Here is a 17,765-nt window from a genome sequence, read left to right as displayed (position 1 = left end):
CCCTGCAACAAACATTACCTTCATGTGGCATGGTCAAAGTAATTTAAACAAAAATGAAAAAAAAATGTATCCCTAGAATGACAGTTCATCGTTACACTTTTCAGCAAATATACAGCATTAGAATCTCAATGAAGGGCTTTCCCCGTTATTTTTATTTCTGTTGTAGGAGATACATTAGCCATCTGTCATAGAAAATAATTCTGTCCATGGTGCTGAGCCATGATGTCCTCAGACTAGATATGTTCCATGCATTTGCAATTCCTTCACTTCACAGGGACAAAATATTCCACAAAACAGGTTTCATGACTGTGACGCATCTCATTGTAAACCACTTGGCCTGTGGGCTTTTGCCCTTTTATTCACGAATTATTGAAAGACTGAGTGAGATCATGTTTTTCAGCAGCTTGTCAGTTCTGCCAATAGGTTTAATGGGAAAACACTAGAGGTGAATCGGGTTTAGAATGTACAGATAACCCCATCAAACTCCAGAGTTAAATGCTTACATCAAGTTATTTTTATATTGCAAGTTATAAAATGTTACATTTAATTTGGCAAATGATGAATTATCTCATTAAAATTCCCAAATTTGCATAATTATCCAGGACAGAAATCTAAATATTGGATAAAGTCAGGTTAAAAAATCCTGATCATTTCATCGACATATGTCCAGAGAAGTAAAATACATACAGGAATGAAATGTTCTTGCCTGGTAAGCTTTGATAAAAGTATTCCCTACATGTAGAACATGTGTGAACAGATGTTTGGCAGGTGAATCTTCCACCACCACCATGTTGGATTTATGGTGTAATATTTTTGGGGACAACACATTTTTAATAAAGACAATGATCCTGTATGAGCGCAGGGCAGGCTTGGTGGATTATTGTGAAAAACGTGGTTTTAGCTTAAGTTTAAACAGGATTTGTAATGTGGGTGCATTCATTTTGTTCCAGTTTTGCTATTATTCCACATCTTTACCAAACATGTTGAAACACATGTTCAGAATATCCACAAAATGAGCACAAAAAAACACCCAAAGACAAAACACACCCGCCAGAAATGAAGACAATCACAACAAATCATCGAACTAAAAAAGCAGCGAGGACGTCCAGTGGACCATGTGGAGCTCCTGCAGTAAGCACGTTACGCTCACATATGAGATTAGGGCAGAAAAATAGCGCAGACGTATTTCCCCCACCTTTAAATTCAATATTCTGGTCTCCGAGGGTGACAAAGAAAAATGTGATGATGGCATTATGTGATATTATTGAATTTCATTATGTGTTCTGTTCGTGACCTGCCTGCAGTGTGCAGGAGGGGCTGCTGACGGCAGCAAGGCCGGGCTCCGGACCACAATAAAAGGTGGAGGAGTCCTCATTTCATCCGAACAGCGCTGCTCACACCAGGCTACCTGTGCTGCTCGATCACCGCTGAGGCAGAGTCACGGCAAAGGTAAGCTCGTCCGCTCATGTGTGCGCAGAGAAATACTCATCTCGTCATTTATATAGTGCATTTAAAATAACACAAGTTGAGCCGAAGTTCTTGTTGCAGCAGAATGTTTTTTGCTCTGTCTTGTCTTAGATGCAGAGGTGCTTTGGGATCTTTTGCGTGTCGCTCATCTTTTGCGCGACCCTCTCTGAGACCATCGGGCTGGTCATCGCGGTAAGACGCTCAAGAAACTTTTCTGTTGTCCGTCAGTTGCATGTCCAGCCAGGTGACAGCTCACTGAACTATACAGCACAAGAACAAGAAGGGAAAAAAAGGCCTGATGAAAGAACAATGTAAAAGTGTCAGATAGGCTAGATCTACAGTAACACCAAGAGGATATAGAGTCATCCTCAATTTTATTCATATCCGTCCATTAAAGAAAAGGCAAAATTGACAATAATCACTAAAATAGCTAGAAACTGAAAAAGTAATAATAAATAAAAATTTGCTAAATTATAATGAAGTGAAATAAGACATTGCTTTTGAATTATGGTTGAAAAGAATAATAATAAAAAAAATAAACAAACAAATTAGAGCACTTTGCTGATGAGCAAAAATACCTGTCAACAGGTGTAGAAGTCTGATTGAGAGTTACAGAAAACACTTGATTGGCTCAAAGGGTTGTTCAACAAAATATCAGTTTACGGGTCCCATCATGCTTGTTTTTTTTTGTTGTTGTTTATTTTTTAAAATATTTCTGTTGAACTACAATTCAAAAGCAATGTCATGATTTTCATTTAAGTTTTATTTATTATTACTTTTGTCAATTTCAACTTACTTCAGTAAGAGGAGGGTATGCATACATTTGACTGTAGACATTAAGACACTGTAGGATAGAGCATAAGTTCACCATGCAATTCAGTGGTTTGTCCAAAACTGTACAACTGTGTAACATTATTGTAAAGAGGCCATAAAGGGCCCAGTGGAGCTTTTATTCAGTGATTTTGTGTGAGCTGGTCGATGTTTTCCTCCTGATAAAGTGCAGAGAACCTCATTTTTTACAGCAACACCAGAGCTTCTTCAGTTCTTCTTTCTTTTTATGGAAGTTTATGGGTGCAGGTATCAGAAAAAAGAACACAGAAGCCCCCATCCAAATATCAAAAGTATCTTTGTAAGGGAGTATAGTTAAGGTGGGAGTCGTGCTGATATAAAAACAGATTCTCTGGCTGGCTGTTGGGCTCCTACATGTGTGTGGAGGAAAACATCTGTGTGTCTGCTGTATTTAATTTTTTTAAACGATCCTGCAAACTGCTGGTGGGTAGACAATACAAACGAATCCATAAATATGGGAAAGAGGGAGAATTGATCATTTCAATACTTCATGTATTTACTCTTTCATCTATAGAATTCAAATGTACACTGCATCAGTATATTTTATATCGTAAGAGACTTAAAACCTGCTTGAAGAAGGAATACAGACGTCAGAAACTCTCATCAAAACAACCAACATCTGTGTGTCTTAACAATCTGCAGGCAAAGGAGAAGCGTGGCTGGACTCTGAACAGTGCTGGCTACCTGTTAGGTCCCCGTGAGTACGAAGTGCACGCACACACACACACACACACACACACACACACACACACACACACACACACACACACAGAGCAATTAGTTGCTCTTTTTTTTTTCTTTTTTTTTACATGTATTGTTTGAAAATGTTGCAGGCTTACAAAAGAGATGGTGGAGCTCATCCTCTGTGAATCCGTGCTGTTGTCGTGTTTCTTTGTCCATATCCACTGTCCCCACTGTGTCAGCTAATTTAGTGTAATTTAAAGATTGCCTCATTACCTTTAAAGGGCGCATTAACTCAACACTGGGTGTCCAGATGCGCACACATATATGGGTGTGTGTGTGTGTGTTCTTACCAATTTGTGGGTCCTAAGCCAGTCCAGAACAAGAAGACTGGAAATGTTGTTCCTTCTTTTGTGTGTGTATGTGTGTGTGTGTGTGTGTGTGAGAGAGAGAGAAGCCCAGGTAAAGGTTGCTCCTGCCTCATCCTGTGTTTCAGGTCGTATTGATCACCTAATTCAGATAAAGGATTCTCCCAGTGCCAGAGGCAGAGACGAGCTGGTCACTCAATGTAAGATAGAAACATACGGCTGCTGCAGGGCCTTGGTGTCAGGCCAGGAATTGCTCTGTCCAAACATCCCACCTTTCAGCTGCTTCTGTCACTTAGCAAAGGGAGGACTTCTGTCGTCCTACTGCTGTCTGCGCTTATGCATCCCAACATTGCATTTATGTTTCGTTCTTTACGCAAGGATATCAGGTTCTCATGAGTCCGTTAGGAAATGAAAGGTGTGGCACATGGCATTTTTGAGTCAAAGTGGGATTACACTGTGCAGCATAATGTTGGCAGAATGGGAAGCAAAGGAAAACCTCCTGGTGCACCATCTTCTGAGCTTTAGCGTATTCTCATATAATAACACTTATAGTCGCTTCATCGGTCACGAGTGTAAGGAAGCGATTCTGTCTGCTTGCAGGGTGGGGCTTTCTGTAATTAGCAATCATTAACTAAAATAAGAAGCTTTATATTTTCAAGAAAATGTATTATAAAACATCGTACTGCTAGACATACTGTAGAGTTTTGAAAATAAAATAAATGAGGTATGTAATGACCAAAACATGAAGGGCCCATAGAGCCAAGATGAGCAATTTATACTATACAAAACCATTAAAGGCATAATTTCTTAGGGTCACTCAAATGTCATAGTTATCCGGACTTTTAATCTCATAGTTCAACACACACACAAGAAGGACAGGAGGTTCTGGTAGTCAAGCACTACTTTAGCTAACGAAGCCCCCGCAATGAGGCAAACAACTGTGGCACTTGACGTCCTTCCTCTTCTGTCACATGTAATGAGCACTTATAGAGTAAAGTGCTGTGCTGAGTGTGTGAACTTAACAGATAAAACACATATCTGGGGGAAAAAAAATGGAGAGTAATGCTGAAATACATGGAAAATAGTCTGAGGTAGATTTAGAATCTCAGTGAATGTACACTTTCATGAACTAATTAGCAGGACACATGCAGAGCTCAGGGAGTTGTGTGTGAGCCTGGCCTTTATTATTACTGTAATTCTGATTGTTGGTACACATTTTGCAAATTAAGCAACAAGATATGTATTTGTTAAATTAAGCTACATTACAAAAACATCACAGTTAGCATTAAAATAGTATTTTATTTCAAAACAGTTTGTTTTGACCAGTGTGTCCTGGTTTGACAGACCTCTGGTGAACCTCTCAAACCAGAAGCATCTGTGATTAAAACACATACAAATGGTGTTTTTTAATGAGAACTCTGACCGTGCCATCTCACTGTGATCTGTAGGCCCATGACAACTCCACGGCTACGCAAATCTCTTCGCTTGTCCTTTATTTTATGTTCATTTTTATTGTCATTATTCCAGCGCAGTTCCTCCTAAGTTGAAACTGCAGTCCATCCTATTTGTGCTTTTTTTTTTTTTCCTGTTGGCCAATTCTCTGCTGTACTGCAATTCCATGAGCCAAGCCCTGCAGGTGGTCCGTACAAGTTTGGAAATTGAACCAAACAATTACAAACCAAATACTATGCTGAAATATCAAAGTGTAAACTATGTCCTTTGGCTCTTCTTATGAGAATAAGGAAGAAGTGTGCATTGTGTATGTATGTGTGTCTAATGTATGATGCTTCTAAAACAGCATGTCGATTTAGCACACAACACTAAAAGCCTGGTAAAGTTCAAATGATTTCATTTTGTTGAGAATCTTTTTCCGTTTAAGCAAAAAGAGAAAAAAACTACTGCAGCTGAAATCTGAAAAAAACAAACAAAAAAGAAAAAACAAGGAAAAGAAAAGCCTGGAGCAGGTGGAAATGATCATCTTGAAAGTAAAATGGGAAAATCATACATCATACTTTAATCAAATTGTATTAACTGTTGAATTTCAAGTGAAGTGACTTTAAGGCTGCAGCCATTTGAATCAAATGCTCAGTTGACCCATCTGCTGTTTGTATAACTGTGTCGACTGTGATCACTCCTCATTGTCCAGATGGAATAGATGGACACAGGACACTAGGAGACAAGCCGGGTCTGGCTGGCAAGAGGGACATGGGTCAGGAGGAGGACTTCAGAACAGGTTTGTCTCTCTCTTACACAGAAACGGGACGATCGTTCTCTGTCTACTGTGTAAGATGCACTCCAGCAACAACCAATAATCACCACAAAAACACACCCAGCAACATTTCTGAGGCCACTCAACATTGTAAATATAATTTTCTCTGCTGCTTGTCAGTGAGAGTCACCTGAAGTAAAGTTGAAAAGGTAGTGGGCCCAGAAATTGTAAAAAAAAAAAAAAAACCACAACAACACTGAACTTGATAACAAGTTCAGTGAATTTAAACATATTCATTTTTAATTAAACACCTTTTCAAATTACAAATGCAAACTTTAAAGAGATTTAGGAACTTTACGTGTCAGTAAGTCTAATATGCTCATCATGTTTTTGTGGTCATGGCAGTTTGAAATGAAATGTGATTTGATTTAACTGTCACTTGAAAGACAATGCACCCACAATTCAGTTCACCCCATTGAGAACACAGCCTGCTGAAGTGAAATGTGAATGTGTGAGTCCCGTCTTACAGGAGCCTCGTGGCATTCCAACAGTGGCAGGACTGACTTCATGTCTCATTCTGATTAGGCTTTCTTTACTCAACTTTCCCTGAATGCTGCTTTATTTCCTTTCTATCATGCATTGTTTAGTTCTATACTATCACTTACATTTCTCTAAAGGACTCTACAGGTTCAACTTGTATCAGTATGCCATGGTATTCGAAGGAGATTCCATTTCCCCATATGTTCTTATAACAGCTCCTGTCAAACCACATGGTGTGCTACCAACTTTAAAGGACACAATGAAAGGCTGGTCTTTGTTGTTGTGCCTCCACAGGTGCCCTGAGAATAGCAGATGAAGACATCATTCATACCGTCATTGACTTCTTGTCGTACCTCAAACTTAAAGGTATGCTTCTCATTTCTGTTTCAAGCTGCTTAAAAGGAGAACTGGTCATATGTCTGAGCACCTGTTCACATCAAAAGAGTTTTCTGCAGAACAGATTTGCATTCAAAAGCTACAGTGAGCTCAAACTCTTAAAAAGACACCAATCAGACATGGATGGTGTCTAAATAGTCATCATACCTTGCACAACATGTGAGACTGAAAAACTGCTAATGCATGATTTGAGAACGTTTATCTGATTTATACGACAGCCCATAAATGCAGCACTCCTTCAATACTGGTTAAACATAGTAATGCTCTTTAATTTCTCTTAAAGGTAATTTGCTCTTTATACAGCGTTACCACACTGGTGACCCATTCCAAACAACAACATAATGTGTAAAAAAAACAAAAAAACAAAACACATTTGGCTTCACCAGTCTATCACAGGGCTACACTTAGAGACAGACAACCAAGCACACTCACATTCACACCTACGGACAATTTAGAATCACCAATTAACCTCAACATGTTTTTGGACCTTGTGGGAGGAAGCTGGAGAACCCAGAGAGAACCCACGCTGCACGGGGAGAACATGCAAAGTCCACACCGGGACGCGAACTGGCAACCTTCTTGCTGCGAAGCAACAGTGCTAACCACTGAGCCACCTTGCAGCCCACCTACCAACAAATTTAAAGTAAAAAAAAAAAACATCTGCATGAATAAACTACTGTTGGAACAGAACATCATAACAATTTGTTAACCTATTTATTATCAAAACATTAGTTATGTAAGTTATTAGTTATGTGGTTAGCACCGTTGCCTCACAGCTAGAAGATCCCTGGTCCATGTCCCAGTTAGGACACCTGGGACCTTTCTGCCCGTGCAGTGTGGATTCTCTCCAGGTTCTCTGGCTTCCTCCCACAGTTCAAAAGCATGTTGAGGTTAACTGGTGATTCTAAATTGTCCGTAGGTGTGAATGTGAGTGTGCTTGGTTGTCTGTCTCTAAGTGTGGCCCTGTGATAGACTGGTGACCTGTCCAGGGTGTCCCCTGCCTTCGCCCTAAGTCAGCTGGGATAGACTCCAGCCCCCCACGACTCTCGTGAGGATTAAGTGGCGTATGGATGGATGATATCATATAATATACAGTCATAGGTTTAAAGATTCTGGTAAATTAGTATAGTAAAAAGTGCAGTAATGTTGTGTCCATATTTGTGTGTTTACAGAGATGGGAGCCTTGGACAGCCTGCCTTCCTCTGTCACCTCAGATGAACTGGCCAATCCCTAATGAGTCTTTCTCTCCTGTTCACCTCGTTCTACTAATTCGTCTACTACAAACTGTTACATTATTTTAGCACTAATTTGTTCTGGTTCCAAAACTTTGATTGATTGATTGATTGATTGATTGATTGTCCCCAAATTTAAAAATGTCAAATCTTTCTGCTCCCATGTAAATAAAGGTTTATGTCCATTCAAAGTCAGATAGTATCTGCTGACTGCAGGTGAACTATAGGGACCGCTGCTCAGAAACCAACTCTGTATTATCTTCTTAACTTACTGTCATCTGATTTCAGAGAATAAAGTGAAATAAATAAATGGCACTCGACTCACATGACAATGTGAATTTCTTTCTTTCCACTATTCATAATCACAGTATTTATTACTCACATTTCAGCTGTAAAAAACAATATATTGTTTCACTTGTTTGAAGTACTGTAAAATATCCACATGAATGCCAGGACCCCAGGTCTCAGCATAACACTGAACTGTAATGAGATGACCGATGTTGTTTATTGTACCTGTCAGTAGTTTTAATGCTGTGACTGATCAGCGTAAGTTGTTTTAACCAAAACAGGATGAAACCTGTGCACATAAAAACCAGGCAAGTGCACATGATGCATGCAGTTCTGCTTCTTGTGCATAAATGCAGTTCTCTTCCCTACAGGCTTGCAACTGCTCAAAACCATGTTCATTCACCAAGCGGACTCGAGACTTTGGAGGCAGGGCTGATGATTATGCCCCTCCAATTGCTTAATGACTTATTAACCAAATGTTGTTGAACCCTGAACATGGTGGGGCACTGTAGGCCCCCGCAGCTTAGAGGCACTTGCTTCAAGTTACAGTAAAAAATTAAAGAGCTTAACCTGCCTTCTGTAGCTACTGCCCCACATCAACGTCATCCAAGAGCCGAAACATGCTCAATAATTTATACAAATCGGCCAGAGGGTAGTGGTGCAAAGAACCTAAGTCCATATAGTCAAACACTGTACTGAAGGAAAACTTTGTGATCTTTGTTTTTTACTTCAGTGTTGGCATTTTCTATTATTTTACACATCTGCTCCATCACAATGAAGAGGCAAATGTTGTCATTTTTACTCTGAAACTTTAATCTCTAGTTACTTTGCATATTCTGATTAATAATCCCAAATATAATGAAGTAAATGTATTATTGGAAAGTCCTGCACTGATGATTTATTATTAGATTCAGATACAGCTTTACTGATCTTCATGCAGGGGGAAAATTTACAAACTACCCAGCAGTAAATAATAAAATGAGCTTCAGCTTTACCAGCTGCAACATTTAGAACAAAGTGACAAAGACATGAATGCATCAACAATTATGATCTTAATAATATATTATGTTATTCTAAAACAGGTTATTTTGCATAATAAATACTTTTACTTTTGATACCGTAAGTATAATTTGATGCTAATACTGTGGTAGTTTTACTTAAGTAAACATTTAAATGCAGGACCTTTCCTTGTAAGAGTATTGTCACACTGTAGTATTGTCAGAGGGTCAGACACAGACTGGAGACTGTGGCTGTTGACAGCAAACAATCAAAGGAGAAGCAGTCAGTGTCCTGCCTGCAAAATCTCAACAGTTAACTTGACAAGCAAGAGAGAGTTGAGTGTGGTTGTGAACATATGGGCAAGGTTGAGCGAGTGCTCGTCGCATTGCTGTCCTCGCTTCTCTGGCTTTACTCAGCCCAGCAACCTCAGTCAGGCTAAGCAGGCACACATCCCTGGTTCTCAGCTTGTAAAGTTAGTCCAGCGTTTCTGAATCTAGCTATAAGCATGTTCGCTTGAAAAGAGCAGTGTTAGCACCAGATGACCAACCACAAACATGGACAGGTGTAGAGTTGCATATTTATCATGAAAAGAACAAACCAAATCCTGAAAAAACATAAAAGCAACACTGCTGTTGCAGCCAAAGCAAGAAGAAAGGTGGTGAAAGCGTGAGTTAAATAGGCATATCAGTTTCACTGCCTCAGCTTTCAGTAGATTAGACTATAATTACAATTGTGTATCCCATTTAATGAATGTGCTGCTGAGGTGTATTCTTCTGGCGTGGAGGACTGTTTTAGTCTTATTCCTTCAGCTGCAACCCTGCTGATGTTAAACAGTCTTATGAGCACGAAATGAACAAATAAAAATATTATTCAAATTGACAAGTAGATTTACTGTACATCCTGTCCGGTCAACAAGTGCAAGCCTGTAGTTTTTTAATTAATTTCTGCTTCAGGGTAATCAACACTATAGGACCTACATAACAATTACTTTGAAATTGTTTGCAGCCAACTGGAAAAAATAATGCAAGGACTGGAGTTCCCTTTGATGAAACTGCGTCATCTCTTATGTCCGTGCTTGTCAGGAAAGCCACAATGTTTGACAGTCTCTAAAAACTTACCTTCACTATTTGTGCACTGAGCACCACAGGATCGTCTATCAATGGTGATGCCATTTTCCAGCAAATAGGATTGGTCAGCATTTGTTGTCTGTAACATAACATGCCCTAGAGCAGGTTAGGTGCACTGCAAAAGTTACCATGATGATGTAAACCTTGGTAACGTTTAAACCTAAAGTTATCTCGCCACCTCAAATCATGCTTTGAAGTTTAGGCCTCTGAGCAGAGGACATGTTCAACAAGTTGCATAAGAGCATCTTCAGTGATTTTGTTGTATTTTTTCCCTCTCTAAGTCTTGAAACTAATAATTAAGACCATAAACTCTTGAGGAACTGTTTACTTTGGTTCCAGAACAATGAAGATGTTGGATCATCTTGTTATATACTTGCAAACACTCAGACTTCTTTAGGCAGCTAGAGGAGTCACCCCCTGCTGGCTGTTAGAAAGAATGCTGGTTTAAGGTACTTTCCTGATTCAGTGCCTCCATCCATCTCTCAGGTAATGACAAACATGGCCAATCGCATTTACCACTTGCATTGTATTTAAGCTCTCAAAGCTCTCCGTGTCGTAATGCAGAGAAGTTTGTCAGTATGCTGCTCTAGGTGTTGTGCTAAGCAGGGGTAAACAACAATGACATTAAAATGATGAATCTTTCTAGTTTATTTTCTGGTTGTGCACTTTCACAGTATCCTGCATTTTAAGCTTTTGTCTGCATTGTTCAGATGTAGCTTTGGGGGCCTGTATTTGATCACAGATCAGCTAAAGTTTTTCATTGACAGACTAGACTGGACTGGATGGAGATACTTTAGGGCAACAGATCAGTTGTAGTGAGATTTCAGGTGAGGTCTAAGTATTAGAGACAGTAGGAAATTATGTAAGGGAAAAAAACAAAAAAAATCTTGCACGTTTAAACTTTTGTTAAAATGTTTTATTTGATCATAGCACAGAGGATGTTGATGTAGATCTAAACTGCTTAGGAAGGACCAGGCACAGGGCAGTGTTCCCCTAACAGCGCTGTGTGCCAGGAGAGCCTCTGAGTTACTTTTACCATGGTAGGTTCTGTCCACGGTAGTCCTTGAATCCTCCATTGTCGCTCTCTGTGAGACTGGAGAGCACAGACAGCATTCCAGAAACGCTCTCCTCTACTGTCAAATCAGCCTGAAACACAGAAACACATGCTCACAAAAAGACTTCAACAACTGATAACACAAATAACATGGACTCAGCTACAGCTGGTTAAAGCCTGACATTCACACTGAATATATGGTATATAGTGTGTGTACATATGCTGGTGTACATCCATCCATCCATCCATTATCTATACACCACTTAATCCTCACTAGGGTCATGGGGGGCTGGATCCTATTCCAGCTGACTCAGGGTGAAGGCAGGGGACACCCTGGACAGGTTACCAGTCTATCACAGGGCTACACTTAGAGACAGAGAACCAAGCACACTCACATTCACACCTACGGGCAATTTAGAATCACCAATTAAACCTCAACATGTTTCTGGACTTTGGGACGAGACTGGAGAACCCGGAGAGAACCCACGCTGCAAGGGGAGAACATGCAAACTCCATGCAGAAAGATCCCGGTATCCTAACCGGGACGCTACCTTAAAGCCCTGCTGGTGTACAATGTAGCCTAAAAACAAGTTCTCGACACTCTCACAATCTTTCCTACACCAACAATACATGTTTCAAACACAGCAAATGAGCCAAAGGGAGCAGACAGCAGCTAGTGAGCGCTGTGTGCTATGTGGGCACTGCAGTGTGTGTTGAGTGAGTTTCCAGGTGAACTCCACACATGCTGTTATGTGTAATGTTATTTCATGAAGTACTACCAGTCATACATGGCTGCAGCTTCCTCCTGACAGCAATAATGGACAGACTCAAGACAACTGTTCATCAGTTACTGTAAACTGTTATCATAGCAAATGTCACCAAACTCAAATTATTATCAAATTATAGTATAGTCATATCAGTGGTTGCAAAGCAAAATGGAAAAGGGAAATGCAGTACATAGTCCCATTCACCAATACAAAGTAGTGAATAGCGAGGCAGAGATGTGTCAATCACATCGATAAGTGCCAGCAATAAAGGTCACTGAAGATGATTGGATTGGCCCTGCTGTCTCCTGTCACTGTGTTGTGTCTTCACAATGCTCCTGAACATCCACACTGCAAGGAAAGTCTGTTCTTCACTCTTGCATTGTATTCTTTTGGCCAAACACATTAGTGGTATCTGGAATAAATGACATCACTTTTGTCCTGCTGGTGTAAGTTAAGTTTACTGTTACTGTTGAAATTGCAAGAATATATTTAAGCATGTATTGCGTCAAGTCAGAATTTTAGTGTCATGACACATAGAGCACCTCTTTTTCACATCATGCCTGTTGCTAGTGTCCTTGCTGTTCATGCACTGACAGCATGTTGACACAGGAGGCCTTTTAGCTGCATTTAACTGAGCAAAAATTTACTGACGCAGCTTCAAGGTAGGAATACGTTGTCAAGTGGAGTCAAGAAAGGTTAGTGTCCCTAAAACAGCTCAAGTCTAGACATGTCATATGAGGCCACTGTCTGCAGGATGTACACAGAATGAACCCATTGCTGAAGCAGCTGATGGTTCCTCTTTTTACCAGCATGTACCTTGTGACTGTCAAACTGTGCTTTTCGCTATTACCAAATACGTGAATCAGATCCTAAAGGTGTCACATATATGGGCTAAAGAGGACCTATTGCCTATTAGCAATGTGTGTGTGTAATCAAGTGTATGTGCTAAGGATAAAAACTGTGTGGTAGCAGTAAACGTGTGGAGGGGGACAGTTGAATACAATATAAAAAGGCCTGACAAAGAGACTTCAGACAGAGTTTGTGGAGATTACTCCTGGTGACTGCTCACGATGAAGATCACAGAGTTCTTCACGGGACATCGCTGGAGCTGAACACTCCTTGACCGATTGAAGAAGTCCTGATGGGTCTGCAAATTCTACTCAAGAGGAGCAGCAGAACCCCTTTCTGTGTTCTGCATGAAGAAGCATTCTCTTCCTTCCCCAAATGGATGCAAAAGAACTGCAGATCTGATCGGAGTCGGGACTTCTCATCTCCCCATGAGACAGGAGGGTTTTGTCTGGGGTTCAGGACTCTGTACTGGGTTGCTGCATCACTGGAAGATGACTCCTCCAGGCTCAGGTCTGAGCAGGGCTGAGTTCACCAGCTATGGCTGGGCTGTTCGGCTCACCCTCTCCCCAAATTACTTACGAGGTTACTATTTTAGAAAAGCTCAGTTCTATAATTTTATCCCGAATCAATTGGATTAATCATATCTTAAATTGTTTTGAATGAACAATCAAGAGCTATAGCTGTGCCCCTGCTAAAGTTTTGTAATAAATATCTGATCCTGCATTTAAAGTTTATTTGGTGTGAAATTTCATTAAGTCATTTACAGTAACTGATGGTAACAGAAAGTTAGTCAGTAGTGCGCATAAGATCTTTATAGTGGTTTTTAATGGTTATTCTAAGTCATGAGTAAAACAGTATTTTTAAACAGATCCCTGGGGTTAGTTGTGCCAAAACTCTAAATTTTAACCTAGCAACTTACCAAGTGCTCGATCCATTTAAGAGGAAGGCTGCCACTAACAGGTGTATCTAGTGGAGTGATTTGACGACTGAAGCTACTTAGTTGGGTCAACTATTAGAAGAAGCGGGGTAGACGTCTGGATTAAGGCAGTTAGAAGCTAGGCGAGTTTCCTCAACACCAGCTTAAGCAGTTCTACAGAATTCTAGTAGGTCAAGGGCCGGCAGGCAGATAGAACCTGACCCTAGAAATGGAGAGCTGGACCAGTAGCCCTGTGCAGGGGTTATATCAGCGCGGATCAATAACTTACATTAGGTCCTCCCATGTCAGTCTTGACCCAGCCAGGGTGTAGAGACATACAAAGGATTCCATCTGGTCCCAAATCAACAGCTAGACACCTTGTCACCATGTTCAGTGCTGCCTATGAAAATTACAAAACAAATTGCTGACAAACACAAAAAGCACATTCCTCATTTCCTATTGTTTTCAACAAGACATCGTAGTGAAAAGCACACCACAGTACTCACAAATCTGAATTCTGTGTGATTATTATAGGTATGTTCTGACCTTAGAGGTTCGGTAGGCGTAGCTCTTGAAGTTGCCACTTTCACCCCAGTTACTTTCAATGGAGCCAAGAATGGAGGAGATGTTAATCACGGCTGCCCTGTGGATCCCCATCCCACTTGACTGAGCTGCAGCTGTCTGCAGCAGAGGCAGGAAGGCCTGAAGAAAAGAGCAGCAAGCAGAAATTACAATCAGTCTGGATGATCACAAAAAGACTAATGTCTTCAGGTTAAATTGTGTATACTGTGGATAAATACATAAAATTAAAAAGAAGTTTATGCTAAAGACTGCAGTTTGAAATCACTGATCAATGGCCAGAAATGGATTTTGATAAATAACATTTGTAGTAAAGTAAATCTGTCTCATTCTTTGAGTGAGTGAGTGAAGCCTTCATGAGCAGAGAGACAGAGAGGGAGACAGATAGATTAGATAGATACTTTTTCCATCCACTTGGGGAAAGTCAAGATGGCAGTACTGTATCACTCAAGTTTACTGTTGTTTGCAGGTTTCCTTCATGATGCAGAAAATGCCACACACAAAAGGTAGTTTGAGAGAGAATGAAACTACTGGGACTTCTCACATCCGTTATGGGACCATAATTTAAAATTTGAATTATAATGATACCCTTCTTTAACTTTCACTCAAATTTCCAAGAATACATTAGAATACATTGCAACTATTCTTTCTTTCTATGCTGGCTGTGAACTTAACCTTTCACAGAATAACAAAGCATTTTCGAAACATAATGTTTTTGTTATGAAAGTTCTTCCACTTGTTTGTCCACAGATGCTGTTTCCTTACTGAGTTTAGCTACACTCAACGCAGCTGTAACAGAACAAAGACTGTGGATATCCCCAGATTTACAGGAAGGTCAGCGTGGAGAGGAAGAATAATGAAAGTCAACAATAACTCTTAACATACAGCTACAGCCACACATCACAAGAGCATTCAGGAGACTAAAGGCCTTTTCTTGACCACCAAGATAATTCCCTATATACCCGGCGGTTATAACGCTCCACATAGAGTGTAGGTTAACCGTAAATTTTAGCACTTTTAGCACATGATGTCTAAAGCAGCCCTCCAGAACGCCATCGGATATCTTTTTCTGCAAATTCTTAACAGCAGTCACATGATGGATTCATTAGGAGGAGCTCTCTTTTTACAAGCCATCTCACAGGAAATGAGTTCATGAATGCATCCTTTTTAATCACTAGTAAACAGTAACACAGGACATTGTCACAGCAGCAGCAATACATTTCTACTGTACAACAGGCTGGTGTAGTGCTTTTCTACAAGCACAGCCTTTATCTTTTAAAATGACAACTACACAGGCACTGATATTTAATTGACCAAAAGTCAAAAAACGCTTTTTTATAGACCCCACATAAAAAAAAACCCTGTAAACCTATTTTTAATCAGTGAGAATGATGTGGCCCCTCATGAACACAAAATGTAGTGTAATCGTTAAAAAAGTTGTGGTTATTTCATGTAAAAGATGTCTGTATTAGTGTTATCACTCCTATAAACTGGGTAGGGCCAACTTGATTGGTGCTCATTTAGTCATGAATATTGATTGTACATAAACATAACTAGGGCTGCAAGGTGGCTNGCTGCAAGGGGAGAACATGCAAACTCCATGCAGAAAGATCCCAGCATCCTAACCGGGACGCGACCTTGAAGCCCTGCTGGTGTACAATGTAGCCTAAAAGAAGTATATTGTAGTGTCATAGGGTAGTTGGGCAAAGAGATGTGTGTCAGTTGTCAGCAACACTGAAGATGTTAAGATTGCCTCCTTCTACTGTACTGTGTCTCCAGTGATGCTGGAGTGTCTCCTGAACTTTCATACTGAAAGTAAAGTATTAACATGGTGTCAGAGGAAGGACTGGTCTATAGAATTTAGAGATAACCAACAAGGTTACATGCTTCAGGTCCAACCACAGCTTTCAAGAGAGTATACAACTGAAGCTACAGGTGTTACCTAGACATGTAATTTTAATGTGAGACATAATCAATTACTGGACTGTTATGTGTAGCTATCTAAACACCTGAATGGAGCAATTCAAGTTGCCACCACTACTACTCAAGTTAGGCAATGTAAGTGAAAACTGGAGATGTCTTCAGATGTACATGACTGCAAGCAGTTTAGGAGAAAACAGTACAAGAAGGTATTTCATTGCAAGCACAAGGAGAAGAGGCAGAAGTGTTCAGCATGCTCAGTACTGATTCTGCACATGATTCCACATGATTTCAGGACACAGGTGTGCCAAATAACATACCAAACAATGCTGTATTTATAAGGCATCAGTTTTGGACGTATACCATAGTAGCAGACTTGCCACAACACAACAGGCATAACATTTTTATCCTGACAATGATGATGATGATTATTATTGTTATTATTCATAATAATAATAATAATAATAATAATAATAATAATAACAAAGATATATATAACAAAGTCATTGCATAATGGGTAATTTTTTTCTTAATTTTCACAGTAATGACAATTTCTTGAGCTAATACACTTCTTGTTCAAAAGTGCATTTTGTGCAGTTCTTGAGATTGTCAAGAACAAAAACTCAAATGGAGGTAATAACCATTCTTACATGCTAACCATTACTAGCAGTACAGAAACCCATTACTATAAGATGAGGTTTCTTTTGCAACATTTTTTTGTAAGAAAAATCAGCAGCACATACTGAAATAATCTAAAAAAAATTCTTAATAGCTCTCCTGCTGTTTTCGTTTTCCACAAAAACAAGTTGCTGACACTCTCACAATCTTTCCTACACCAACAATACATGTCTCAAATACAGAAAATGAGCCAAGAGAAGCAGACAGCAGCTAGTGAGCGCTGTGTGCTATGTGGGCACTGCAGTGTGTGTTGAGTGAGTTTCCAGGTGAACTCCACACATGCTGTTATGTGTAATGTTATTTCATGAAGTACTACCAGTCATACATGGCTGCAGCGTCCTCCTGACAGCAATAATGGACAGACTCAAGACAACTGTTCATCAGTTACTGTAAACTGTTATCATAGCAAATGTCACCAAACTCAAATTATTATCAAATTATAGTATAGTCATATCAGTGGTTGCAAAGCAAAATGGAAAAGGGAAATGCAGTACATAGTCCCATTCACCAATACAAAGTAGTGAATAGCGAGGCAGAGATGTGTCAATCACATCGATAAGTGCCAGCAATAAAGGTCACTGAAGATGATCAGATTGGCCCTGCTGTCTCCTGTCACTGTGTTGTGTCTTCACAATGCTCCTGAACATCCACACTGCAAGGAAAGTCTGTTCTTCACTCTTGCATTGTATTCTTTTGGCCAAACACATTAGTGGTATCTGGAATAACTGACATCACTTTTGTCCTGCTGGTGTAAGTTAAGTTTACTGTTACTGTTGAAATTGCAAGAATATATTTAAGCATGTATTGCGTCAAGTCAGAATTTTAGTGTCATGACACATAGAGCAC

The 17,765-nt window shown here is 39.9% G+C and overlaps 2 protein-coding genes and 1 long non-coding RNA gene across 3 annotated transcripts in view; 2 read left to right on the top strand and 1 right to left on the bottom strand.

The window, feature by feature from the left end:
- The window catches only part of LOC103365601 (uncharacterized), an 18,627-nt gene extending 4,610 nt beyond the window's left edge, over positions 1–14,017 (top strand). Inside the window, exons 2-3 of the long non-coding RNA XR_520621.1 lie at positions 8,682–8,688; positions 13,802–14,017. This is a non-coding gene — a long non-coding RNA (uncharacterized LOC103365601). The remainder of the gene's footprint in view (positions 1–8,681; positions 8,689–13,801) is intronic.
- On the top strand, positions 1,579–7,744 carry gal (galanin/GMAP prepropeptide). The gene is made up of 6 exons (XM_008293075.1): positions 1,579–1,659; positions 2,959–3,013; positions 3,494–3,565; positions 5,512–5,598; positions 6,409–6,480; positions 7,683–7,744. Exons 1-6 carry the CDS (start codon positions 1,579–1,581, stop codon positions 7,742–7,744), a joined length of 429 nt encoding a protein of 142 aa, XP_008291297.1.
- The window catches only part of LOC103365602 (uncharacterized oxidoreductase C663.09c), a 13,054-nt gene continuing 6,339 nt past the window's right edge, over positions 11,051–17,765 (bottom strand). The window contains exons 4-6 of the mRNA XM_008293077.1: positions 14,289–14,444; positions 14,032–14,142; positions 11,051–11,302 (exon numbers count right to left, since the gene is read on the bottom strand). Coding sequence (XP_008291299.1) covers positions 11,189–11,302; positions 14,032–14,142; positions 14,289–14,444 — 381 coding nt within the window. The 3' untranslated portion in view covers positions 11,051–11,188. The remainder of the gene's footprint in view (positions 11,303–14,031; positions 14,143–14,288; positions 14,445–17,765) is intronic.

Source organism: Stegastes partitus, unplaced genomic scaffold (genome assembly GCF_000690725.1).
Source record: "Stegastes partitus isolate 25-593 unplaced genomic scaffold, Stegastes_partitus-1.0.2 Scaffold856, whole genome shotgun sequence".
Lineage (NCBI taxonomy): Eukaryota > Metazoa > Chordata > Actinopteri > Pomacentridae > Stegastes > Stegastes partitus.
The sequence above is the reverse complement of the archived record's forward strand: the minus strand, read 5'-3'. Positions and strand labels throughout refer to the sequence as shown.

What these genes read in the sequence shown, in the direction of transcription:
- gal (XM_008293075.1), top strand. Translation starts at nt 1,579, where the DNA reads ATGCAGAGGTGCTTTGGGATCTTTTGCGTGTCGCTCATCTTTTGCGCG. An exon ending in TGGCTACCTGTTAGGTCCCC is followed by an intron (nt 3,014 to 3,493) that starts GTGAGTACGAAG and finishes CCTGTGTTTCAG; the next exon opens with GTCGTATTGATCACCTAATT. An exon ending in GGAGGAGGACTTCAGAACAG is followed by an intron (nt 5,599 to 6,408) that starts GTTTGTCTCTCT and finishes GTGCCTCCACAG; the next exon opens with GTGCCCTGAGAATAGCAGAT.